Source organism: Crotalus tigris, unplaced genomic scaffold, assembly GCF_016545835.1.
Source record: "Crotalus tigris isolate CLP2741 ecotype Arizona unplaced genomic scaffold, ASM1654583v1 scf7180000018765.387419, whole genome shotgun sequence".
In the NCBI taxonomy this organism is placed as follows: Eukaryota; Metazoa; Chordata; class Lepidosauria; order Squamata; family Viperidae; genus Crotalus; species Crotalus tigris.
This window is the reverse complement of record NW_024097188.1, coordinates 230,331-252,972: the sequence shown is the minus strand read 5'-3', so window position 1 is coordinate 252,972 and position 22,642 is coordinate 230,331. Positions and strand designations below refer to the sequence as shown.

The following is a 22,642-nucleotide window of genomic DNA, read 5'->3' as shown; positions in this document are numbered from 1 at the left end:
ACGTTGCGACACGTGATGTAGCCAGTTTGACACCCGTGCCCTATACCGTGGCTTTTCAACCAGGGGTATGGGTTCCACCTGTGGTATATTGGCACCTGGCAGGGGGTACGCGACCATCCTAGAAAAGGGGTAGCGGGAGGGGGGGAATGAGCTGAACCGGGGGCAGCACCGCACAAGCCTGAGCGAGAGACGGCTGGAGCTGCAGGGCTGTCGGGGCTCAGCGGAAGCGCCAGGATCGGTGCCGCTTTCCAGCTGATTGGCGCTTTTTCGGGGCTGTCAGGGCTCAGCGGAAGCGCCGGGATCCAGCTGGAGCTCAGCGCTGATCCTGGTGCTTCTGCTGAGCCCAGAAGAAGCGCCGATTAGCTGGAACGTTGCAGCCTCTCCAGGGTCTTGTGATTTACGTTCAGATGCTTTGCCACCGATTCATATTTATGACGGTCACCGTGTCCCAGGGTCATGTGAAGGGACCAAAACCTGCTGCAACCACCCAGCAGACGAGGGGGATAAAAACCAAACACCCCCCCCCCCACCCCACCCCTGCTGCCAATCCTCAACAGAAATGCTCACAACAATGAAAACCTCGGACAGGAGGAAGAGCGCGGCCGGGCAGGCAGGCAGGTGTCTTGTTCGGCTGTGGCTGGGGGGGGGGCACTTTTTTCAGTGCCATTGTAACTTCAAACAGTCACTAAGCGAACTGTTGCAAGTCGAGGAGTACCTGTGCTTTATCACTTTTTTTTTTTTTTTTTTTTTTTTTGGTCATCAAGTTTTTGACCCCTTGCTAGGCGACGGGTGGTACTCGGATGTTGCCATATCCTAAAAGTGGCACAATGGGTGAAAAGGTTGAAAAGCCCTGCCCTATACCATTTCAGACAAGTGGCTATCCAGTCTCTTCTTAAAAAGCTCCAGTGATGGAGCACCCATAACCTCTGATGGCCAGCAGTTCCACTGGTTAATTAATAAAATAACAAGAATTGGAAGGGACCTTGAAGGTCATCTAGTCCAACCCCCGCTCAGGCAGAAAACCCTATACCAGTGTTTCTCAGCCTTGACGATTTTAAGGCATGTGGACTTCAACTCCCAGAATTCCACAGCCAGCATTGCTGGCTGTGAAATTCTGGGAGTTGAAGTCCCTATGCCTTAAAATTGTCAAGGTTGAGAAACACTGCCCTATACCATTCCAGGCAAATGACTGCCCAGTCTCTTCTTAAAAATCTCCAGTGATGGAGTACCCAGAACTTCTGGTGGCAAGCTGTTCCACTGGTTAATTGTTCTCCCTGTCAGGAAATTGCTCCTTAGTTCCAGGTTGCTTCTCTCCTTGATGGGTTTCCATCTGTTGCTTCTGCCTTCAGGGGCTTTGGAGAATAGCTTGACCCCCTCCTCTTTGGGGCAGCTCCTCAAATATTGGAAAGCTGCCATCCTGTCACCCCTGGTCTTTCATTTCATATGTTTTAGCTTCCAGATCATCTGTGTTGCTCTTCTCTGAACTCTTAAATACAGCTGGAATTCTTTACTTATTAGGACTTAAAGGTAGAAATTTCCCATCTTGACCTTTGATGGACAATCAAGAACATTGAGTTCAACTCTTTACTGACTGCATGGCCTCATCCGTATACAGGGAGTCCCCAGTTCTGACCACAGTTGGAATCAGAAAGTTCATTGTTAAGTGGCAGAGTCAGTAAGCGAGACATCGCACAACTATACTAAATGCACAGCCTTTTTTTTGCAACGGTCATTAAATGGATCCCTGGTCATTAAGCGACACCTCGTGATGGCACCTCGCTTCACCCATTGGCCTGTCCAAGGGTAGCACTTGCACATCTGGACGAAATGGCTTGTTCGCCCCAGGCCTAGCTGTCTTGTGTGAGCACATAACTATGCATTGTGTGTGTGTGTGTGTGTGAGAGAGAGATGTATGGCACATGCACATCAGATTTTGATGAAAATACGACAAAAATGTAAAATCTAAAATGTCAAAGTATGTCAAGATTAAAAATGTATCTTTTATGCTAGGGATATTCAAATGTGGCCCTTTTATGACTTGTGGACTTCAACTCCCAGAATTCCTCAGCCAGCATGGGGGAACTATGGCCCCTTCATGAGTCATGAAGGGGTCAAAGTTCCCCCATGCTGGCTCAGGAATTCTGGGAGTTGAAGTCCAGGAGTCATAAAGGGGCCAAAGTTCCCCCATGCTGGCTGAGGAATTCTGGAAGTTGAAGTCTATGAGTCATGAAGGAGCCAAGTTTGAAGACCCCTGTTTTATGCCCTTCCTCACAGCCATTACGGGTTCTGTTTTGGTACTCTGACAGTATATGTTGGATGCTTTGTGTGTGTGTGTGTGAGAAAGAGAGAAAGATGTAATTGTATACAGACGTACAGAAGATGCGTGTCATGGAGGCGTAATTATGCACACGTGCAAGAGACACGCATCCATCCATCCATCCATCCTTCGGGGACACGCGAGGCTCCACCTCTTCGGCCAGGAAGGCGGGGGGAAAGGCGTCGAGAAGCCCGGCGCTCATGAATATTCACCAGAAGGGCGTGGCCACCCGCCCCAACGCAGGGCGCGCGCCGCCGCCGAGGGCTCCGCTCATGAATATGGAGCAGGGGGCGTGCCCGGCCCCGCCCCCCGTCCTCCTCCCGCCGGGAGAAGATGGCGGCGGCGGGCGGGCCAGGCGGGCGGGACGCGGGGTCGTCGGTTCCGACGCTACGACGAGGCCGGGGTCGTCGTCGTCGGGTCGAGGCCTGCCCCGCGGACGCCGACGGAGCCCCGGAGACCCCGGCGCGGCGTTGGGGCCAGTGGGAAGGCCCCGCCGGAGACCCGGGCCCGCCGCGAGGTGCGTGGCCGGCCCTTGCCCGCGCGTGTAACGTGTGAACGGGAGGAGACGCGCGTCCACGTGGCGGCGGCGCCCGGGGGGAAGCGGGAAGTGCCGCCATTGGCCGCCTGGAAGCGGGGCGTGGCCGCTGGCGTCGTTTGAACGCGGACTGAGCCACCCTGCGCGGCCACCCGCCTTCCCATCATCCGCAGCCAGTCCAGAACCAGCAACAGGCCGTGAGAAACGGGCGGGGGAGTGAGCTGTCTGCGTATCCCTCGAAGGGATCGTGGGAATGCGACGGTGGCCTCTCTGGCCAACCCGCGTTGATGCTTGCAAGCTTGACACGCTAGTTAATGCATAGGTGGTCGTGGGAATGCGCGCTTGTTTTTCCTAAAAGAGGCCTCTCCAGTGGCGTTCACGGGAAAAGAAGGCAAGATCTGCAAATGTTGGCTAGATGCGAGTCTTTGTGGCAGACCAGAGATTTGTTGGCTGAGTTGTGTGTCCAGGTTTCTCAGTGTTGACGTCTGGAAGATGGCTGGACTTCAACTCCCAGAATTCCCCATCCCACAGAGAGGTGTAAAGACCACCGCGGAATTCTGGGAGTTGAAGTCCAACCAACTTTGACAAGGTTGAGAAATCCAGGGGGTCCTCAACTTACAACCGCAGTGGAACCCAATATTTCGGTTGCTAAGCAAGAGTTAGGTGAGGTGCCACCGTTGTTAAGCGAATCACTGCGCTTGCTAAATTAGTAACGCGGTCGTTAAGTGAAGCCAGCTTCCCTCGTTGACTTTGCTTGCCAGAAGGTCGCAGAAGGGGATCGCGGGACGCTGCGGCCGTCGTAAATAGGAACCAGTCGCCAAGTGTCAAAATTTTGATCGTGTGACCGTGGGAAGACCACAATGGTGTTAAGTGTGAAAAAATGGTGCCAAGTCCCTTTTTTTCCACTGCTGTTGTAACTTTGAATAGTCACTAAATGGATCGTTGTAAGTCGAGGACTACAGAAGCAGTATTTGAGTAAGGGGATTCTGGGAGTTGAAGTGCAGCCATCTTAGTAGTTAAGATTGTGAACTTTGGCTCAGAACAGCCACTGAAATGCTACAGGTCCTCTTGATTGATCAGCGGGCTGGACTAGAAGACCTCCAGGGTCCCTTCCAGCTCTATTCAAGTCTACCTTGTATTCTAGAATGTGTTGTTCCTTGTGCTTAAGGCCGAAAGAGGGACCTGGATATCCATCTTCAAGACCGCAAAGACCTGGAAACGCCTTGTCTCTCTTTGCGGCTGTCCTCACAGGGCTGTCGTACTAACCCTTTGTCACCTTGGCAAGTTTCGATCAGCTCTGTTACCCTTGCTTTATTTCAAGAGGGTCTCTCGTGTGAATTTAGCCAATGGTGGCTTGCAAATCTCAAAAGAAGATTACGGGGGAACGGGGAACCGCTATCTGTGTTCACATAACAGGTGAAATCCAGGACAGACGTAGCACATGCTTGGAGGCGGGGGGGAGGAAAAAAAAACCAGGACATTTTAAAGCAGGGGTCTTCAAACTTGGCCCTTTTATGACTTGTGGACTTCAACTCCCAGAATTCCTCAGCCAGCATCGCTGGCTGAGGAATTCTGGGAGTTGAAGTCAACAAGTCATAAAAGGGCTAAGTTTGAAGACCCCTGTTTTAAAGGGTGGACTTCAACTCCCAGCCTACTGGCAGGGAAGGTGTCTGACTGGGGAATTCTGGGAGTTGAAGTCCACAAGTCATAAAAGGGCCAAGTTTGAAGACCCCTGTTTTAAAGGGTGGACTTCAACTCTCAGCCTGCTGGGAGGGAAGATACCTGCCTGGGGAATTCTGGGAATTGAAGTCCAGAAGTGACCACCTTTGAAAAACCCTGGGTTAGAGTGCACGTGAGAAGACGCAACTGTGGTGTGTTTGGGTTGCTCTCACAGGGTTGCGATCATCTCGGCGAGACCCTTGAAGCCGTGTGATAGCCATCCCCACTTCCCCAGATCCAGAGCCAAACAGGAAGTCATTATGGCTGGGGAATTCTGGGAGTTGAAGTCCACGCCTCTTAAAATTGCCCCAATTTCGGAAACACCGGCTTAGAGACCAAACGCGAACCTTAGGTGTGAAGTGTGGTGTGTCTTTTTGCTCTGATGCAGGGATCTCCAATCTTGGCCACTTTGAAGGCGTGTGGACTTCCACTCCCAGAATTCCCCAGCCATTTAATTTCTTCCTGATAGCGTGCCTGGTTGGGGAATTCTGGGAGTCTCGAAGCCCACGTCTTAAATTTGCCAGGTTGGGAGACCCTCCGTTCTAACAGTGTTGACGTCATCGCGGTGGGACCCTCGCAGCGTTATCGGACCCACCCACCCCCCTCCCCAGATCCAGAGAGAGAAACAGGAAGCAATGAGGGATCTTGGTTACGCCAGAGGTCTCTTTTCCAGATCCGCCTGGATCGTGAGAGCTAGGAGATCCCTTGTCTGGAATCAAGAGAACAGGAGGAACCACATTTTTCTGACTTTACTAGCTGCCGGTTCTCCTCCGCCTTGGTTGAAAGGACGGCCCTTCCACCTTGACACACTACTAGTGTGTGCGTTCACAAGTGGGCAGTACGTTCAGTTGCGTAGGGTGGGCCCCGATGCTGGCTGTGGATAGTAATAGTAGTAAAGTTGGAAGGGACCTTGGAGGTCATCTAGTCCAACCCCCTGCTCAGGCAGGAAACCCTATAGTACCATTTCAGACAAATGGCTCTCCAGTCTCCAGTTTGCTTGTGAACGGGCGTGGGAGCATTAAGGGCAGACAGTCCCATTCGGCGTGGTTTGTCTTTCGGGAGATTTCGTTTGTTTGTATCCCGCTTTTATTGTTTTTACAAATAAGGCGGGGAACATATCCAGCGCGCCTCCCTCTTCCTTTTTTCTCCACAACTACAACCCTGTGAGGTGGGCTGGGCTGAGAGTCTGGCTCAAAATCAACTGGCTGGCTTTCGTGTCTAAGGTGGGACTAGAACTCACCGTCTCCTGGTGATTGGCCAAAAGTCACACAGCCGACATTCATGCCTAAGGCGGGACTAGAATTCACAGACTCCCGGTGATTGGTGCAAAGTTACCCAGTCAGCTTTCATGCCTAAGGCGGAACTAGAACTCACCGCCTCCTGGTGATTGGCCCAAAGTCACCCAGCTGGCTTTCATGCCTAAGGCGGAACTAGAACTCACCATCTCCTGGTGATTGGCCCAAAGTCACCCAGCCGGCTTTCATGCCTAAGGCGGAACTAGAACTCACCGCCTCCTGGTGATTGGCCCAATGTCACCCAGCCGGCTTCCATGCTTAAGGTGGGACTAGAACTCACAGACTCCTGGTGATTGGCCCAAAGTCACCCAGCCAGCTTCCATGCTTAAGGCGGGACTAGAATTCACTGTCTCCTGGTGATTGGCCCAAAGTCACCCAGCCGGCTTTCATGCCTAAGGCGGAACTAGAACTCACCGCCTCCTGGTGATTGGCCCAATGTCACCCAGCCGGCTTCCATGCTTCAGGTGAGACTGGAACTCACAGACTCCTGGTGATTGGCCCAAAATCACCCAGCTAGGTTTCATGCCTAAGGCGGGACTAGAACTCACCGTCTCCTGGTGATTGGTGCAAAGTTACCCAGTCAGCTTTCATGCCTAAGGCGGGACTAGAACTCACCGTCTCCTGGTGATTGGCCCAAAGTGACCCAGCACGCCTTTTGTACCTAAGGCGGGACTAGAAGTCACCGTCTCCCGTTTTCTAGCCTGCTGCCTTAAATCCCCAGACCAAAGATTCTCTCCCTCTTCTTATTCCCCATTAACATTCCATTCACAAGCCCAGGCCGTACCCTGTGGACGCTCGCTGTCTTTGTGTAACTGTGAAGGTTTTTTTTAGGAGGTTTGATTTTTATCTCAGTTACTGCCGTGTGCTACCCAGGATCTTCCGGGCTTTCGTCAATAAATAAATAAAGAAATAAAATCTTGAGGTCCAGAAAATAGCAGGGGAGCCAGGATGACTCACAGCCCATTTTTGCAGGGCTTTGCCTGCCTCAATTTGGCAAAGAGGTTTAGTTTTAATCTCGGTTTAAAAAAATCAAATAAAAGAAGGCAAGGCAGCTAGGGAGTGCCAGTGGGAACGTGTGTGTGTGTGTGTGTGTGTGTGTGTGTGTGTGTGTGTGTGTGTTTTGTGGCACGTTTAGACTCTACTGGCGTAAGGATTTTCCGACTTAGCCACATGCAGAAATGGCGAAATTCTGTGTGTGTGTGTGTGTGGTTTTTTTTTTTTTTTTTAAATAACTGCTAAGCATGAGTCACACAATCGGAGCAGGCTGGGCAACTTACACAATCAAAACAGGACGCGGAAATAAACCGGTCCTTTCCAAAATGTGGCGACTGTCCCTACGCAACCACAACCGTGCCCAACGAATTCAACAATCTATCCTAGGATATCTTAAGAGATGTCAAAGAAAGCAACAACAACAACAACACACGTTCTGGTGTCATGTTTTTAGGGGCTGTAACTGCAGTGCAGTGGGGAGGGAGGGGCTCAGCGGATTTTCCCCCCAAAGGGGGTTAGAGAGCATTTTTGGAGAAGGTTACTTCCCCCCCCACGTTCCGCCCCCCCCCCAGTGAAATAACCAAGATAAATCTCAGTTCCAATAGAAGAGAATCTTGTTAGATCAGGGTTGAACTCTGGGTCCCTGGTGTTTCTCTGAGCTGGGTGGTCTTCTTGCAGACATTTCGTGACCCAACTAGGTAACATTATCAGTGTTAGAAAGGAGGAGGAGGAGAAGGAAGGAAGGAAGGAAGGAAGGAAGGAAGGAAGGAAGGAAGGAAGGAAGGAAGGAAGGAAGGAAGGAAGGAAGGAAGGAAGGACTGTGGGGTCCTTGGTGCTCTCTGAGCTGGGTGGTTTTCTTGCAGACGTTTCATGACCCAACTAGGGAACATCATCACTGCTAGAAGGGAGGAGGAGAAGAAGGAAGGAAGGAAGGAAGGACTATGGGATCCTTGATGCTTTCTGAGCTTGGCCATTTTTTTGCCGACATTTCATGACCAAGCTAGGTAACATCATCAGTGTGCATAAATGTCACCATTGGAGCAAGTGATGCTCGGTGAATTGAATGACTTTCCAAATGTTTTGGCTCAGGTCTTCTCTGCTGGATTCCCCCAAGATTTTATATTTAACGTTGGTTTACCTAAACTATGGCCACCTTCATGACTTATGAACTTCAACTCCCATAATTCCTGAGCCAGCATGGCTCAGCTTGGAAACCTCTCCCTTTCCCCTCAGCATGGCTGGCTCAGGAATTCTGGGAGTTGAAGTCCACGAGTCATGAAGGAGCAAAGTTTCCCCCATGCTGGCTGAGGAATTCTGGGAGTTGAAGTCCACGGGTCATGAAGGGCTATACTTCCCTTATGCTGGCTCAGGAATTCTGGGAGTTGAAGTCTACTAGTCACGAAGACGCCAAAGTTCCCCCATGCTGTCTGAGGAATTCTGGGAGTTGAAGTCCACCAGTCATGAAGGAGCCAAAGATTCCCCCATGCTGGCTGAGGAATTCTGGGAGTTGAAGTCCGTGAATCATGAAGAGGCCAAAGTTTCCCCCATGCTGGCTGAGGAATTCTGGGAGTTGAAGTCCACCAGTCATGACGGGGCCATAGTTCCCCCATGCTGGCTCAGGAATTCTGGGAGTTGAAGTCCACGAGTCATGAAGGGGCCATAGTTTCCCCCATGCTGGCTCAGGAATTCTGGGAGTTGAAGTCCACGAGTCATAAAAGAGCCATGGTTGCCTACCCCTGGGTTAGGGTTTCTTTTGCTTCCAAAATAATATGCACAAAAATAGAGGCAGAATTATTTGATGATCCAAATGCATTGACTGGGAAAATTAGTTGGCAAAGAAAGACAGCTAGAGTAAGACTGAAGGAAACAGAAGCTTTGACCTATTAGAGGGGATATTATCAATTAGATGTTTGAATACAGTTAAGAATAGATTTCTAGAAATAGAAACGTTATTATAACTAGATAGATAAGATTGGTAATCAGAATATCATATTTTGGCATGAAAAGGGAAATAAGAAAATGCAAAGAAGTTTGAATAAGGGAAGTTTTGGGTTACCCAAATATAACTTGTTTTGAAACTATAAACGATTGGGATATTTTGAATATGGGTGGGAAATTAAAACTGGGGGAAAAAAGCAAAAATGGGATACTGACTGAATAAATGGATATTGAGTGCAAGTGCAATTAAGATATGTTTTGGTTAGAAAAGATATTTTAAACTGATATTACTGATATGATTAGAAACCTGTAATAAATGCTGATATTCAGCTGTGTATCTTATTAATAACAATAAGGATTGTATTTGCTTAATGTGGAAAAATGGTTTAGTACTTGAAGAAGAGAGGCGGTATATAATATTGAATTTAATTTGAAGAAGCTTATATGTACCAGGTAATTATTAATGGACCCAGTCAACATGTTGTCTGTTAAGGGCTTGTTTGTAAAAATAGAAAATTAATAAAATATTTATATATTAGAAATAAATAAAGACGAGCCAGTTGCCGAGTGGCTGGATTATTATTTTTTTATAATAGTTTATTAATTTTCCAATTTTTACATTTGAGTATTTAAAAAGCAACGTGACTAGATTAATCGATAGTTTGGTAACAAAATCTTTAGCGCAAATCTCAGGTTACAGCATCAGATATTTCTTCTCTTTTCCCCTTAACGTTTACTGTCTTGTATTCAAGCTGGTACATTTCTAATTATATCAACTCAAGTGGATAGAATGGCTGAATTTTGATCACGTGACCACGGGGACGCTGCAACGGTCGTAAATGTGAAAAATGTTCGTAAGTCCGGTTTTTCACTGTCAAAACGGTCACTAAACGAACATTTGTTAAGTTGAGGACTATCTGCATGTCGGATTCAGCTGGTCCTCAACTTAACGACCATTCGGTTAGTGTCCATTCCAAGTTAGGACAGCGCTAAAATAAGCGACTTACAACTAGTCCTTGCGCTTACGACTGTCCGAGCGTCCCTGAGATCAGGGCATTTTGGCAGCCGGCTCAATTTTACGACGCTTCCAGCATCCTGGCGGGCCCCTTCCCCATGTGATCGCCCCTTGGCGACCTTCCCAAAGGATTTTCGGGCCGGCAAAATCAACGGAGGACGAGGGATCCACTTAACGACCACAGCAGAAAAAGGGTTATAAAATCTGGTGTGGCCGTGTAATGGCCCACTTAATTGACCGCATTGCTTAGACATGCCGGTTCCAGTCTCCATGGCAGTCATAAGCCGAGGACAATCTTAATTGCCTTTTGGCGGCACTCGTGAATGGACTCAAAATGTTCCACAAACATCCTCTTTTTCTTCTTCTTTTTGCTAGATTTTATCTTCAGAACGCCCGTCACCTTGGCCAAGCATGGAGACGTTCAGGAGGAATATAAAAGCCACCTGCGAAAGGTAAATTTTATTTATCCAATGCGGGGCTGGGGAACCTGGACTCTTTTATGACTGGTGGACTTCAACTCCCAGAATTCCTGAGCCAGCATGAGTCAGCTTGGAAGCCTCTCCCTTTCCCCTCAGCATGGCTGGCTCAGGAATTCTGGGAGTTGAAGTCCACGAGTCATGAAGGGGCCAAAGTTTCCCCCATGCTGGCTGAGGAATTCTGGGAGTTGAAGTCCGCGAGTCATGAAGGGGCCCCCCATGCTGGCTGAGGAATTCTGGGAGTTGAAGTCCACAAGTCATGAAGGGACCAAAGTTTCCCCCATGCTGGCTGAGGAATTCTGGGAGTTGAAGTCCGCGAGTCATGAAGGGGCCAAAGTTTTCCCTATGCTGGCTGAGGAATTCTGGGAGTTGAAGTCCACAAGTCATGAAGGGACCAAAGTTTCCCCCATGCTGGCTGAGGAATTCTGGGAGTTGAAGTCCAGGAGTCATGAAGGGGCCAAAGCTTCCCTCATGCTGGCTCAGGAATTCTGGGAGTTGAAGTCCACGAGTCATGAAGGGGCCATAGTTCCCCCATGCTGGCTTAGGAATTCTGGGAGTTGAAGTCCAGGAGTCATGAAGGGGCCATAGTTCCCCCATGCTGGCTGAGGAATTCTGGGAATTGAAATCCATGAGTCATGAAGGGGCCATAGTTCCCCCATGCTGGCTCAGGAATTCTGGGAGTTGAAGTCCAGGAGTCATGAAGGGGCCAAAGTTTCCCCCATGCTGGCTTAGGAATTCTGGGAATTGAAATCCATGAGTCATGAAGGGGCCATAGTTCCCCCATGCTGGCTGAGGAATTCTGGGAGTTGAAGTCCAGGAGTCATGAAGGGGCCAAAGTTTCCCCCATGCTGGCTGAGGAATTCTGGGAGTTGAAGTCCCCGAGTCATGAAGGGGCTAAACTTTCCCCCATGCTGGCTCAGGAGTTCTGGGAGTTGAAGTGCATGAAGCATAAAAGAGCCAAGGTTGCCTACCCCTGATCCAGTGTATTCACAGGCAGTCCTTGACTTAACAGCTGTTCATTTAGTGACTGCTCAAAGTTACAACAGCACTGAAAAAAGGGACTTAGGACCGTTTTTCCACCCTGACAACCACTGCAGCATCCCCAACGGTCACAAGATCAAAATTCAGACGCTTGGCAACTGACTCGTACTTACGACAGTTGCGGCGTCCCAGGGTCACGTGATCCCCTTTTGCGACTTTCCGACAAGCGGAATGGGGGAAGCCAGCGTCACTTGACACGCGGGTTACACATTTAAAACGCCTGCAGTGATTCGCTTAACGACGATGGCACGGGGGGGGTTGTAAGATGGGGCAAAACTCCCTTAACAGCCGTCTCCCTTAGCAACGGAAATTGTGGACTGCATTATTGGCCGTAGGGAAATTCCTAAAACTTTGACTCCAGAAGGAACAAAGTTCTCATCCAAAGAAGCTTCTTCAGCTCTGACCGGATGGTGGGGAATGGAAGGATTTCTACTCCTTGCAGAAAATTGGTCATTTGCCTTCTTTTGGAGCTTTGCCTGTGTCCTCAGGGTCACCTGAGTGGTGCAAATGGGTGTGGAGCCTTCTGGGAACTGCTGAAAGGACCGTGTTGTAGACTGGAGATAGATAGATCACCCATTTGCACCACTCAAGCGATCCTGAGGACACAGATAAGCCTCCAAGTGGCCTCAACGACCCTCTAAAAAGAAGGCAAATGACCAATTTTAATGCAAAGAGTATAAATCCTTCCGTTCCGCACCATCCAGTCAGAGCGGAAGAAGCTTCCTGGATGAGAAGCGAAACGTCTTCAAAGAAAAACAAGGAAGTCCAATTGCCTCCTGAAAAAGCACCTTTGGGTTTTTCCTTGAAGACGTTTCGCTTCTCATCCAAAGAAGCTTCTTCAGCTCTGAGTGGATGGTGGAAGATGGGAGGATTTATCCTCCTTGCAGAAAAACTGGTCATTTGCATTTTTTGGGGAGACCCGTTGAGGCCATTTGGAGGTTTACCTGTGTCCTCAGGGTCACCTGAGTGGTGCAAATGGGTGTGCTGAAAGCAGCTCCAAGGCGGCCCCACACCCATTTGCACCACTCAGGTGACCCTGAGGACACAGATAAGCCTCCAAGTGGCCTCAACGGGTCTCCAAAAGGAGGCAAATGACCAGCTGTCTGCAAGGAGTATAAATCCTTCCATTTCCCCCACCATCCAGTCAGAGTTGAAAAATCTTCTTGGATGAGAACATCTTTGGAGACATTAAAAGGGACACCCCCCCCCCATTTACACAATTAAATTCTCATCCAAGGACTCGCTGTTGCTCCCTCTTCTTCTTCCTCCTCCTCTTACAAAATCACCTTGGTTTTCCCCGATTCCTTAGCTGAGACATGAAAAATGGGCAGAAGACAAAAAGCCGGAGGATTTGATTCACAAGCTGATGGCGGACGATGCCGAAGTGGACAGGAGAAGAATGGACGATCAGAAGAAAGAGGAATCCCTGATGGGCAGAGTCAGCCACGAACGTGTAAGTTGACCGATGGATCCGCTCGGCTTCTTTGCCAAACCGGTTAATCTTTTACCTTTTATTTATTTTATTTGTTAAACGAAATCCAGTAGAAGGGACCTTGGAGGTCATCTAGTCCAGCCCCCTGCACAAGCAGGAGAACTTATGCCATTTCAGACAAATGGCTGTCCAGTCTCTTCTTAAAAACCTCCAGTGTTGGAGCATTCACCGCTTCTGGAGGCAGGTGGTTCCACAGGTTAATTGTTCTAACTTTCAGGAAGTTTCTCCTTAGTTCTAGGTTGCTTCTCTCCTTGGTTGGTTTCCATCCGTTGCTTCTTGTCCTGCCTTCAGGCGCTTTGGAGAATAGCTTGACTCCCTCTTCTTTGGGGCAGCCCTTGAGATATTGGAAGACTGCTATCATGTCCCCCCTCATCCTTCTCTTAATTAAACCAGACATACCCAATTCCAACAGCCGTTCCTTATATGTTTTAGCCTCCAGTCCCCTCATCATCTTTGTTGCTCTTCTCTGCACTCTTTCTAGAGTCTCAGCATCTTTTTTACATCGTGGTGACCAAAACTGGATGCCGTGTTCCAAGTATGGCCTTACCAAGGCCTTATAAAGTGGTATTAATACTTCATGTGATCTTGATTCTCTCCCTCTGTAAACAGTGGTTTGTAATTAAATGATGGTTTATATGACACTATCTACAAATATACACTAGAAACAAGATAGATGTGGTGAAACAGCAAACTTCAATATACAGCAGTGACAGCAGTCAAACAGAAGAGAGAGAAGACTCCAGCAAAAAAATCTTCCCTTTTATACTCAGACTCTTAAAGGGATACACACACACACACTGAGTCATTCCTATTATTGCATCATCCACATTACATATTTACTGTTCAATCATTAAGCCTTGACCCAATCCCTGATTTTTCTTTGCTTACCGGCAGTTTCCCGAGTGCCTGTCGGATTCGGAGAACGAGGAGCCCTCCCAGGGCCGACCCGCGTATCGGTCGGCTTTCGTCTCCAAGGGCAACGCCTACCCCATCACCTCGCTGGCCGGGTGAGTCTCCCCTGCTGTGACGGGGGATCGGAAAAACTCCCGTCCACGGTAAGCAGGGCGGCCTCTACATTTAATAAAGGAATTGTGTTTTTTTTAAAAAAGGAGGCTGGTTTTCAGAAGGACTGGCTGAACAGCAGGCAATCCTTGACTTACGACGAGAAATTAACGTTGCTAAGCAGGAGGGCCGTGCAGTGAATTTTGCCCTATTTTATGACCACAGAGCTTAAGTGAATCACTGTAGTTGTTAAGTTAACAGCGCAGTTGTTAAGCGAATCCAACTGCCCCCACTGACTTTGCATTTCGAAAGATTGCAAAATGTCCCGGGACATTGCAACAGTCATAAGTACAAGCCAGTTGCCGAACGTTTGAATTTTGATCACGTGACCGTGGAGGATGCTGCAACGGTCGTAACTGTGAAAACAGTCCTAAGTCCGTTTTTCAGAGAGTCACTAAACGAACTCTTGAGGACTGCCTGTATTTCAAAGGGCAGGCCAGTGTTTTAATAATGGCAATAAATAAACTAACTTAAATGTGTGGCTTAAATAAACCAGCTAATGTTCTTCTTCCCCCCCCCCACCCCGTTTATTTTTTTCCCTTTTGCAAAAATCTCCGTAGAAATTTTAGCTCCAAAGTCAAAAGGAGTCAAAGTTGCAACGATACGCTGGGCAATCGATCGAAAAGCAGGCAGAGATCGGCGCCCGTCAGAACAAAGGTACCGGATCTTTGCGATACGTGGGGAAAGCCATTGTTGTCTTTAAAAAAATAATTAAATCTTGAGTTTTCCTCTAAAAGAGATTCTTAAGATTCCTCTAAAAGAGATTCCATGTACACTAGCCGTGTACCTGGAGACCATGGTGGAGCCTGTCCGTTATTGTTTTATGTTGGGGGGTCTTCAAACTTGACCCTTTGATGACTTGTGGACTTCAACCCTCCTCACCCGGGCACCCTGGCTGAGGAATTCTGGGATTTGAAGTCCACAAGACATCAAAGGGCCAAGTTGGAAGACCCCCAGACTTCAACTCCCAGAATTCCTCAGCCGGGCACCCTGGCTGAGGAATTCTGGGAGTTGAAGTCCACAAGTCATCAAAGGGCCAAGTTTGAAGACCCCTGGACTTCAACTCCCAGAATTCATCAGCCGGGCACCCTGGCTGAGGAATTCTGGGAGTTGAAGTCATCAAAGGGCCAAGTTTGAAGAGCCCTGGACTTCAACTCCCAGAATTCCTCAGCTAGGCATGCTGGCTGAGGAATTCTGGGAGTTGAAGTCCACAAGCCATCAAAGGGCCAAGTTGGAAGACCCCCGTTCTCTGTCATAAAGGTTGTAAAATAGATCAGTCACCCAGCCGATCTAACTTTATGACCCTTTTTGCAGTAACTGTAAACCAACAAATTCGTTATAGTTTGGATTTTACTGAAAATTTGGCCCCAAACTGGAAATAAGTAGAATGCAGTCATACGCCTATAGGACCCTGTAAATCAATGACTACTTGTCATTAATTATTTGATTTTTAATTTTGTGGGAAAGGTGACCAGAATCAACGCTGGTTCCCCCTCTGCTCTGTCCTCTGTTGTTCTGAATTTATCTCCCGTTTTGTCTCCCAAAGGTGCTTTTTTTTTCAGGCAACTGGACTTCCTTGTTATTATTTGAAGACGTTTCTCTTCTCATCCCAGAAGCTTCTTCCGCTCTGACTGGATGGTGGAGGAACGGAAGGATTATACTCCTTGCAGACAGCCGGTCATTTGCATCATTCTAGAGGGTCGTTGAGGCCACTTGGAGGTTTGCCTGGGTCCTCAGGGTCACCTGAGTGGTGCAAATGGGTGTGGAACACAGTCCTTTCAGCAGTTCCAAGAAGGCTCCACGCCCATTTGCACCACTCAGGTGACCCTGAGGACACAGACAAGCCTCCAAGTGGCCTCAACGCCCCTCTAAAAGGATGCAAATGACCAGTTTTTCTGCAAATAATATAAATCCTTCTGTTTCCCACCATCCAGTCTGAGCTGAAGAAACTTTTTGGATCAGAAGCGAAACGTCTTCAAGGAAAAACAAGGAAGTCCAGTTGCCTCTTGAAAAAGCACTAATAATAATAATAGTAGTAAAGTTGGAAGGGACCTTGGAGGTCATCTAGTCCAACCCCCTGCTCAGGCAGGAAACCCTACACCATTTCGGACAAATGGCTGCCCAGTCTCTTCTTAAAAACTTCCAGTGTTGGAGCATTTACTGCTTCTGGAGGCAGGCAGTTCCACTGATTAATTGTTCTCACTGTCAGGAAGTTTCTCCTTAGTTCTAGGTTGCTTCTCTCCTTGAGGAGTTTCCATCCATTGCTTCTTGTCCTGCCTTCAGGGTCTTTAATAGCTTGACTCCCTCTTCTTTGGGGCAGCCCCTGAGATACTGGAAGGCTGCTATCCTGTCCCCCCTTGTCCTTCTCTTAGTTAAACTAGACATGCCCAATACTAGCAACCGTTCCTTGTATGTTTTAGCCTCCAGTCACCTAATCCTCTTTGTTGCTCTTCTCGGTACTCTTTCTAGACCAGCGGTTCTCAACCTGTGCATCGGGACCCCATTTGGGGTCGAATGACCATTTCACAGGGGTCGCCAAACAAGGCTGTCCGCCATTTTCCCCCCCTTTTCTTTGGCCATGCCCCTGGCACCCAATGATGTATAAGTGGTTGGGGGTCACCACAACATGGGGAACTGTATTATGGGGTCGCGGCATTAGAAAGGTTGAGAACCACTGTTCTAGAGTCTCAACATCTTTTTTACCTGGTGGTGACCAAAACTGGACGCAGTATTCCAAGTGTGGCCTTACCAAGGCCTTGTAAAGTGGTATTAACACTTCACGTGATCTTGATTCTATCCCTCTGTTAATGCAGCCTAGCACCTTTGGGACAACCGTGACGTGGAATGACGGAGAATCTCCCTAGACTTCCCTTTTGTAGCGCCACTGCTGACTGAAACGGCTTCTCTTGCAGGTCAACCCTTCCGCTGGTGCTTCGGTTTCCCTGCTGGGCGTCCTCTCCTCCACCCAGAACAACCGCTGCCTCTCTGCTCCGGATCTGACTGCCGAGAAGCGCCTGGTGCTTCCCCCCCAGGCGCCCTCTTCCTTCCCCGTCCTGCCCAGGCAGGAGCGCTCCATCAGCCCCGAGAGCAACGACAGCATCTCGGAGGAGCTGAACCACTTCAAGCCCATCGTCTGCTCGCCTTGCACGCCGCCCAAGCAGCTGCCCGACGGGCGCGTGCTGAGCCCTCTCATCATCAAGTCCACCCCCAGGAACTTGACCAGGAGTCTGCAGAAGCCCACCACGTACGAAGCCAGCCCGTGGATCCTGAAGAAGTGGGAGCGGATCCTCCAGGATCGTCAGGTCAAGAAGACCCTCTGCAAGGCCACCTTGACCTCCTCGGCTCCCGAGCCGGGCGAACCTCCCAATCTCCCCCTCCCGGTCAAGTGTCCTTTGCCGATGTCCAGCTTGGTCTCGTTGCCGGACTCTCTCCCTCTCCTCTCTGTAGCCAAGTGCGACCGTTCCGCCAACGGTCGGAGAGACTCGGAGGCGACGGAGCTGACTCCCCACGTCCTCCCGCCGAGAGCCGCCGAGAAGCCTCCCAATTCCGGGATTTCCGAGCCCCCCAAAGCGAAAACTGCTCCCCGCCTGGCCGGGCCCTGCCTTCACTACGATGCCAAAACTTCAATGGCCCGGAAAGTCGTCCGAGTCAACTCGGCCTTGGAGAACGGCTCCCTTCCGGCCGAACGGAAGCCGCGCCGCTACTGGGACGAGAGCGAACTGCGCCGTCTCTCCAACGGCCTCCGTCTTGAGAGGGGGCTGGGCGAGGAGACCCCCTCCCTGCGGCGCGGGCAGAAGCGGCCGTGCAAAACCAAGCACCTGGACCCTTCAGTCAAGCGGCTGAGGCCGTCGGCCGCCTGTCGCAAAGGCCCTCCGGTCTCCGACTCGCGGCGACAGAAGAGGCAACGGCCGCCGAGCAGGACGGAGCAGAGACTGCAACAGGAGGAGGCCGACCGGCGGCTGGCCGTGCAGCTCCAGCGGCAGTTTGAGAGGGAAAGCCGGACACTGGAGCGGCCGAAGGGGCGAGCCGAACAGTATTTCTTACGCTCCAAGAACGTCACCGGAGCAAAGTAGCCCTTCGTCAGCTACGCGACTTTTCCGAGAGTCCTGGGTAGACATCAGTTGGTTCAGGCTGACGGAGTCTGCCGGTTCAGCCCTTCGCCAGCTACGCGACTTTTCCGAGAGTCCCGGGTAGACGTCGGCCGGTTCAGGCCGGCGGAGTCGGCCGGTTCAGCCCTTCGCCAGCTACGCGACTTTTCCGAGAGTCCCAGGTAGACGTCGGCCGGTTCAGGAGTTCTCTCCGGTCGGTGCGGGAGACAGACGGAGGCCACGATCCGGAGCCTTCCTCCCCCGAGATGACTCCGAGATTATAAATCTCACTCGCAGCGAAGGCCGTTTCGGATCTCGGATGGCCGGTCCGGCTCGTCCTGCCTCGAGATCCGAGTCAGTTACGGTAACGGGCGAACCGACGCTGCGAGCGGCGTTTGTCGTTTCAGGAGCAGCCCCGCTAGAAGGCTTGAAGGCCTGGTGGCAGAAGTGGTGGATTTGCCCCCCCCCAAATTTATTTAAATCTATAATACAGGTAGTCCTCGACTTATAACCGTTCGTTTAGTGACTGCTCAAAGTTACAACCTTATGGAAAAAAGCGAGCTGCCGCCATTTTCGCCACAATCGTTGCGGCCTCCCCAACGCTTGGGAGCTGACTCGCATTTACGACGGTCGCAGTGTCCCAGGGTTACGCGATCCCTTTTTATGTCCTTCTGACCTGCAAAGTCAATGGGGGATTCCCTTAACCGTGTCACTAACTGAACAACTGCGGTGAAGGTGGTAAAGTAGGTCAAAATTCGCGGCAGGACTGTCTCACTTAGCAACAGAAATTTTGGACGCCGTTGCCGTCGTAAGTCGAGAACTATATGACGAACTCATCGGAGGAAAGAAAGGGCACTTGCTTGCTTTGAGTCCAAGCTAAGCATCAGGGGCCAGAGAGAATTTTTGGCTGCCTGGGGGGGTATTTCCCCCCCGCCCCCCCTTGGCTCTCCAGCCCCATCAGTTCTTGGTGTGGGGTTGTGTTGCAGCAGTGTCCAAACGCACACCCTGCTCTGGGGCAGGCAGAGCGCAAAACGCAGGGCGCCCGTCGCTCTTTCTGACCAATATCTACGATGGGGCCTCTCCACAGCCAGGTGAAACATCTGGATTCGAAGCCGCCAGGCTAGGATTCCCATCTCGGTTTATTTTACTTTTTGTGGGTAGCCCAGATTTACACACAAAACGTCTGGCGCAAGAATGAGATGGTTGCAGAGTCCTCCGAAATGACTTTTGGTATTCGGGGGTGGGGTGTGTGTGTGTGTGTGTGTGTGTGTGTGTTCGTTTCGACAGAATTGTGTTCCTCCCCGATGCTGGTTTGCAGGATCTTGAGAAATGCTGGTTTTCTGGCGTCGGGAGAACCCGGTTCCGTTTTGTGGCTTGACCCAAACCCAAGACTTCTTTAAAAAAAAAAAAAGAAAGAAAGAAAGAAAGAAAGAAAGAAAGAAAGAAAGAAAGAAAGAAAGAAAGAAAGAAAGAAAGAAAGAAAGTCTGCAGGAGTTTTGAGTGGCAGGTTCGATTCCCGCTCGCTCTTGTTAAAAAAAGGGGGGGGCTGTGGGGGGCAGTTTTTCTCCCCCCCCCAGCACTTCCAAGGCCGCAGCTTTGGCTGACCCACGTGGTGGTTTGAAGCTCTTGGTGGCTAAACTTAAGTTTAAAGTTTAGAATTTAAATTAATCCTGGGAAAGTAGACACACACACACACACACACACACACACACACACACACACACACACCAAAAAAAAAAAAAAAAGCTTTTTCCTCAATCACGCAATCCCCCTCCCCCCCCGTCCGTCTGGTGCAGCATTTCTCCGCTTTGAGAATTTTAAAATCCAGACGTGTGGACTTCAACTCCCAGAATTCCCCAGCCGGCCTGAATTCTGGGAGTTGGAAGTCTACCCAAGCTGGGGCAGGTATTTGGGAGTTGGGTGGCGTTTCACCCTCCTAGCTGGGGGCATGCTGGGGGTTAAAGTTCACTCCTGCTGGGGCATGCTGGGAGTTGAAGTCCACAACTTAAATGGGCCAAGGGTCTTGACACCCAGAGTTCCCCAGCCAGCATGGCTGGACTTCAGCTTCCAGAATGCCCAGCCAGCAAGCAGGCAGGCAGGGGGATTCTGGGAGTAGAAGTCCAGATTTTTTTTTTTTTTTAAAGTCCCTGAGCTGGGAAAGGCAACTTTAGAGACTGACTTTGCTCTTCCGTTGCGAAGCCCCCCCCCCCCATTCAAGATCCTCCTTCCCAGTAATAAACTGCCTTTCGTTGCGTCCGTTCTTCGTTTGGCCTGGCTTTTGATTTGGATTGAAAGCCTTTGTTTCTTTTCTTTCTTTCTTTCTTTCTTTCTTTCTTTCTTTCTTTCTTTCTTTCTTTCTTTCTTTCTTTCTTTCTCCTTTCTTTCTTTCTTTCTTTCTTTTTCTTTCTCTTTTTCTTTCCTTCCTTCCTCTTTTCTTTCTTTCCTTCCTTCCTTTCTCTTCTTTTTCTTCCTCTTTTTTCTTTTTCTCTTTCCTTCCTCCCTCCCTCCTTCCTTCCTCTTTCTTTTCTTCTTTCTCTTTCCCTTCTTTCTTTCTCTTCTTTCCTTCTTTCCTTCCTTTTCCTTCCTCTTTTTCTTTCTTTTCCTCCCTCCCTCCTTTCTTTCTTCCTTTCTTTTTTCTGTCTTTTTTCCTTCTTTCCTTCCTCTTTCTTTCTCTTTCCCTCCTTTCTTTTTCCCTTTTCTTTTTTTCTTTCTTTCCCTTTCTTCCTTTTTCCCTCCTTTCTTTCTGTCTTCCTTCCTTCCTTTCTTTTTTCTTTGTCTTTTTTCCTTCTTTCCTTCCTTTCTTTTTCCCTTCTTTCTTTTTTTTCTTTCCCTTTCTTCCTTTCTTTCTCTTTCCCTCCTTTCTTTCTTCTTTCTTTCTTTCTCTTTCCCTCCTTTCTTTCTTCTTTCTTTCTTTCTTTTTCCCTACTTTCTTTCTTTCTTTTTCTTTCTCTTTCTTTCCCTTTTTTTTTCTTCCCTCCTTCCTCCCTCCCTCCGTTCCTTCCTTATCCCAAAGGGTAGCTATGCATTCAGCCGTTAAACTGGCATGGGTGAAAAACAGGGTGTGGGGGGAGGGGCTGCAGGGAGAGAGATTTGGGCAGGAGTGGTCGCCAAAGGCCGGAGCTGAGTGCGAAACCTCCGTTTAGCTTTTGGGAGATTGACCTCCCAAAGTTTGCTCGGACTTTGGCAGCCGGTGTCCATAAGGGAAAGGAGAGCCTCCAAAACGGGATTTTTATATTGCATCGATCCTCCCTATTGTCTCCTTTCGTTTGCTCCCGTGGGTGTGTGCCACCCGTGGAAGCCAAGAAGGGAGAAAGTGTAAGAAGCTTTAAAAAAATCTAACAAATCAGGGGTCCTCCAACTTGGCCACTTGAAGACTTGTGGACTTCAACTCCCAGAATTCCCCAGCCAGCAAAGCTGGCTGGGGAATTCTGGGAGTTGAAGTCCACAAGTCTTCAAGTGGCCAAGTTGGAGGACCCCTGCTCTAAATGACGTACTTTTTGAAAGACAGGACTAACTTCGGAGCATTGTGAGCAGAAACCGCCAGTAACGTGCTGAATATTTTGATTTTCACACCGCCAGCAACATGCCCTGCCAGGACCTGAGTGTGCACAGGGGGTCCTCGGCTCACAGCCGTTCGTTTAGCGACCGTTCGAAGTCCCAACAGCCCTACAAGAAGTGACTGACAACCGTTTTTCACCCGTAGGACCATTGCGCCATCCCCACGATGTAACGATCCAAGTTCGCACGCTCGGCAACCGGCTCATGGTTATGACGGTCGCAGCGTCCCTGCGGTCACGTGATCAAACTTCAGAGGCTTGGCAACTGACTCGTACTTACGTCCCGGGGTCACGTGATCCCCTTTGCGACCTTCTGGCATGCAAAGTCAACGGGGGAAACCCAACCGGGGGATTAACTGCAGTGATTCATTTAACGACTGTAGCGAGAAACGCCGTAAAATGGGGCACAACTCACTTAACAATTTAACCATAAAAGCTGTGGGCTCAGTTGCGGTTGTAAGGTGAGGACAACCTGCAGGGTCCCTTCGGAGAGGGTCCCCCACCCCAAATGTTCACCCTAATCTCCCTTTCACTTGGTCCCCCGAATCCCGGTCTGCCTTTTTAAATACAGGCAGTCCTCGACTCAATGACGGTTCATTTAGTGACCGCTTAAAATTAACAGCACTGAAAAAAACCGAATGAGGACCGTTTTTCACGCAACTGTTGCGGCCTTCCCACGATCCCGTGATCGAAATCCAGCCGCTTGGCAGCTGATTCATATTTATGACGGGGTCCCGGAGTCCTGGGATCCATTTCCGGCACCTGACAAGCAAAGTCCGTGGGGGAAACCAGATTCACTTAACGTCCATGTTGCTAACTTTTAACACTTGCAGCGATTCACTTAGTGGCAAGGAAAGTCATAAAGCGGGGCAAAAGTCACTTAGCGAGCGTTTCACTCGGCCACGTCAATTTTGGGCTCAACTGTGGCCGTAAGTTGAGGACTACCAGTATGGTATGTTTTTAGGAGTCTTAATGGGAGACACAAACGGGTTTCCCCGGCTGTTTAAAAACACTGCACATGCCAGGCCGGACGTTCAGGATCCACTATGCCAAGGGTCTTCCAACTTGGCCCTTTGATGACTTGTGGACTTCAACTAAGACCCCTGGAATTCAA

The 22,642-nt window shown here is 49.6% G+C and overlaps 1 protein-coding gene across 2 annotated transcripts; it reads left to right on the top strand.

The window, feature by feature from the left end:
• Positions 1 to 2,626: 2,626 nt before the first annotated feature.
• RNF169 (ring finger protein 169) lies at positions 2,627 to 21,864 on the top strand. 2 transcript variants are annotated; one of them, XR_005558234.1, is made up of 7 exons: positions 2,627 to 2,834; positions 10,188 to 10,264; positions 12,639 to 12,782; positions 13,716 to 13,828; positions 14,444 to 14,540; positions 16,796 to 18,779; positions 21,675 to 21,864. XR_005558234.1 is itself a non-coding variant. In XM_039355882.1 (6 exons), the coding sequence occupies exons 1-6, from the start codon at positions 2,651 to 2,653 to the stop codon at positions 17,954 to 17,956; spliced, it is 1,776 nt and encodes a 591-aa protein (XP_039211816.1). In that variant the 5' UTR covers positions 2,627 to 2,650; the 3' UTR covers positions 17,957 to 20,231. The 2 variants fall into 2 exon arrangements, 1 of the variants encoding a protein (XP_039211816.1); XM_039355882.1 differs by lacking the exon at positions 21,675 to 21,864 and having other exon boundaries at positions 16,796 to 20,231.
• The last annotated feature ends 778 nt before the right edge of the window (positions 21,865 to 22,642 follow it).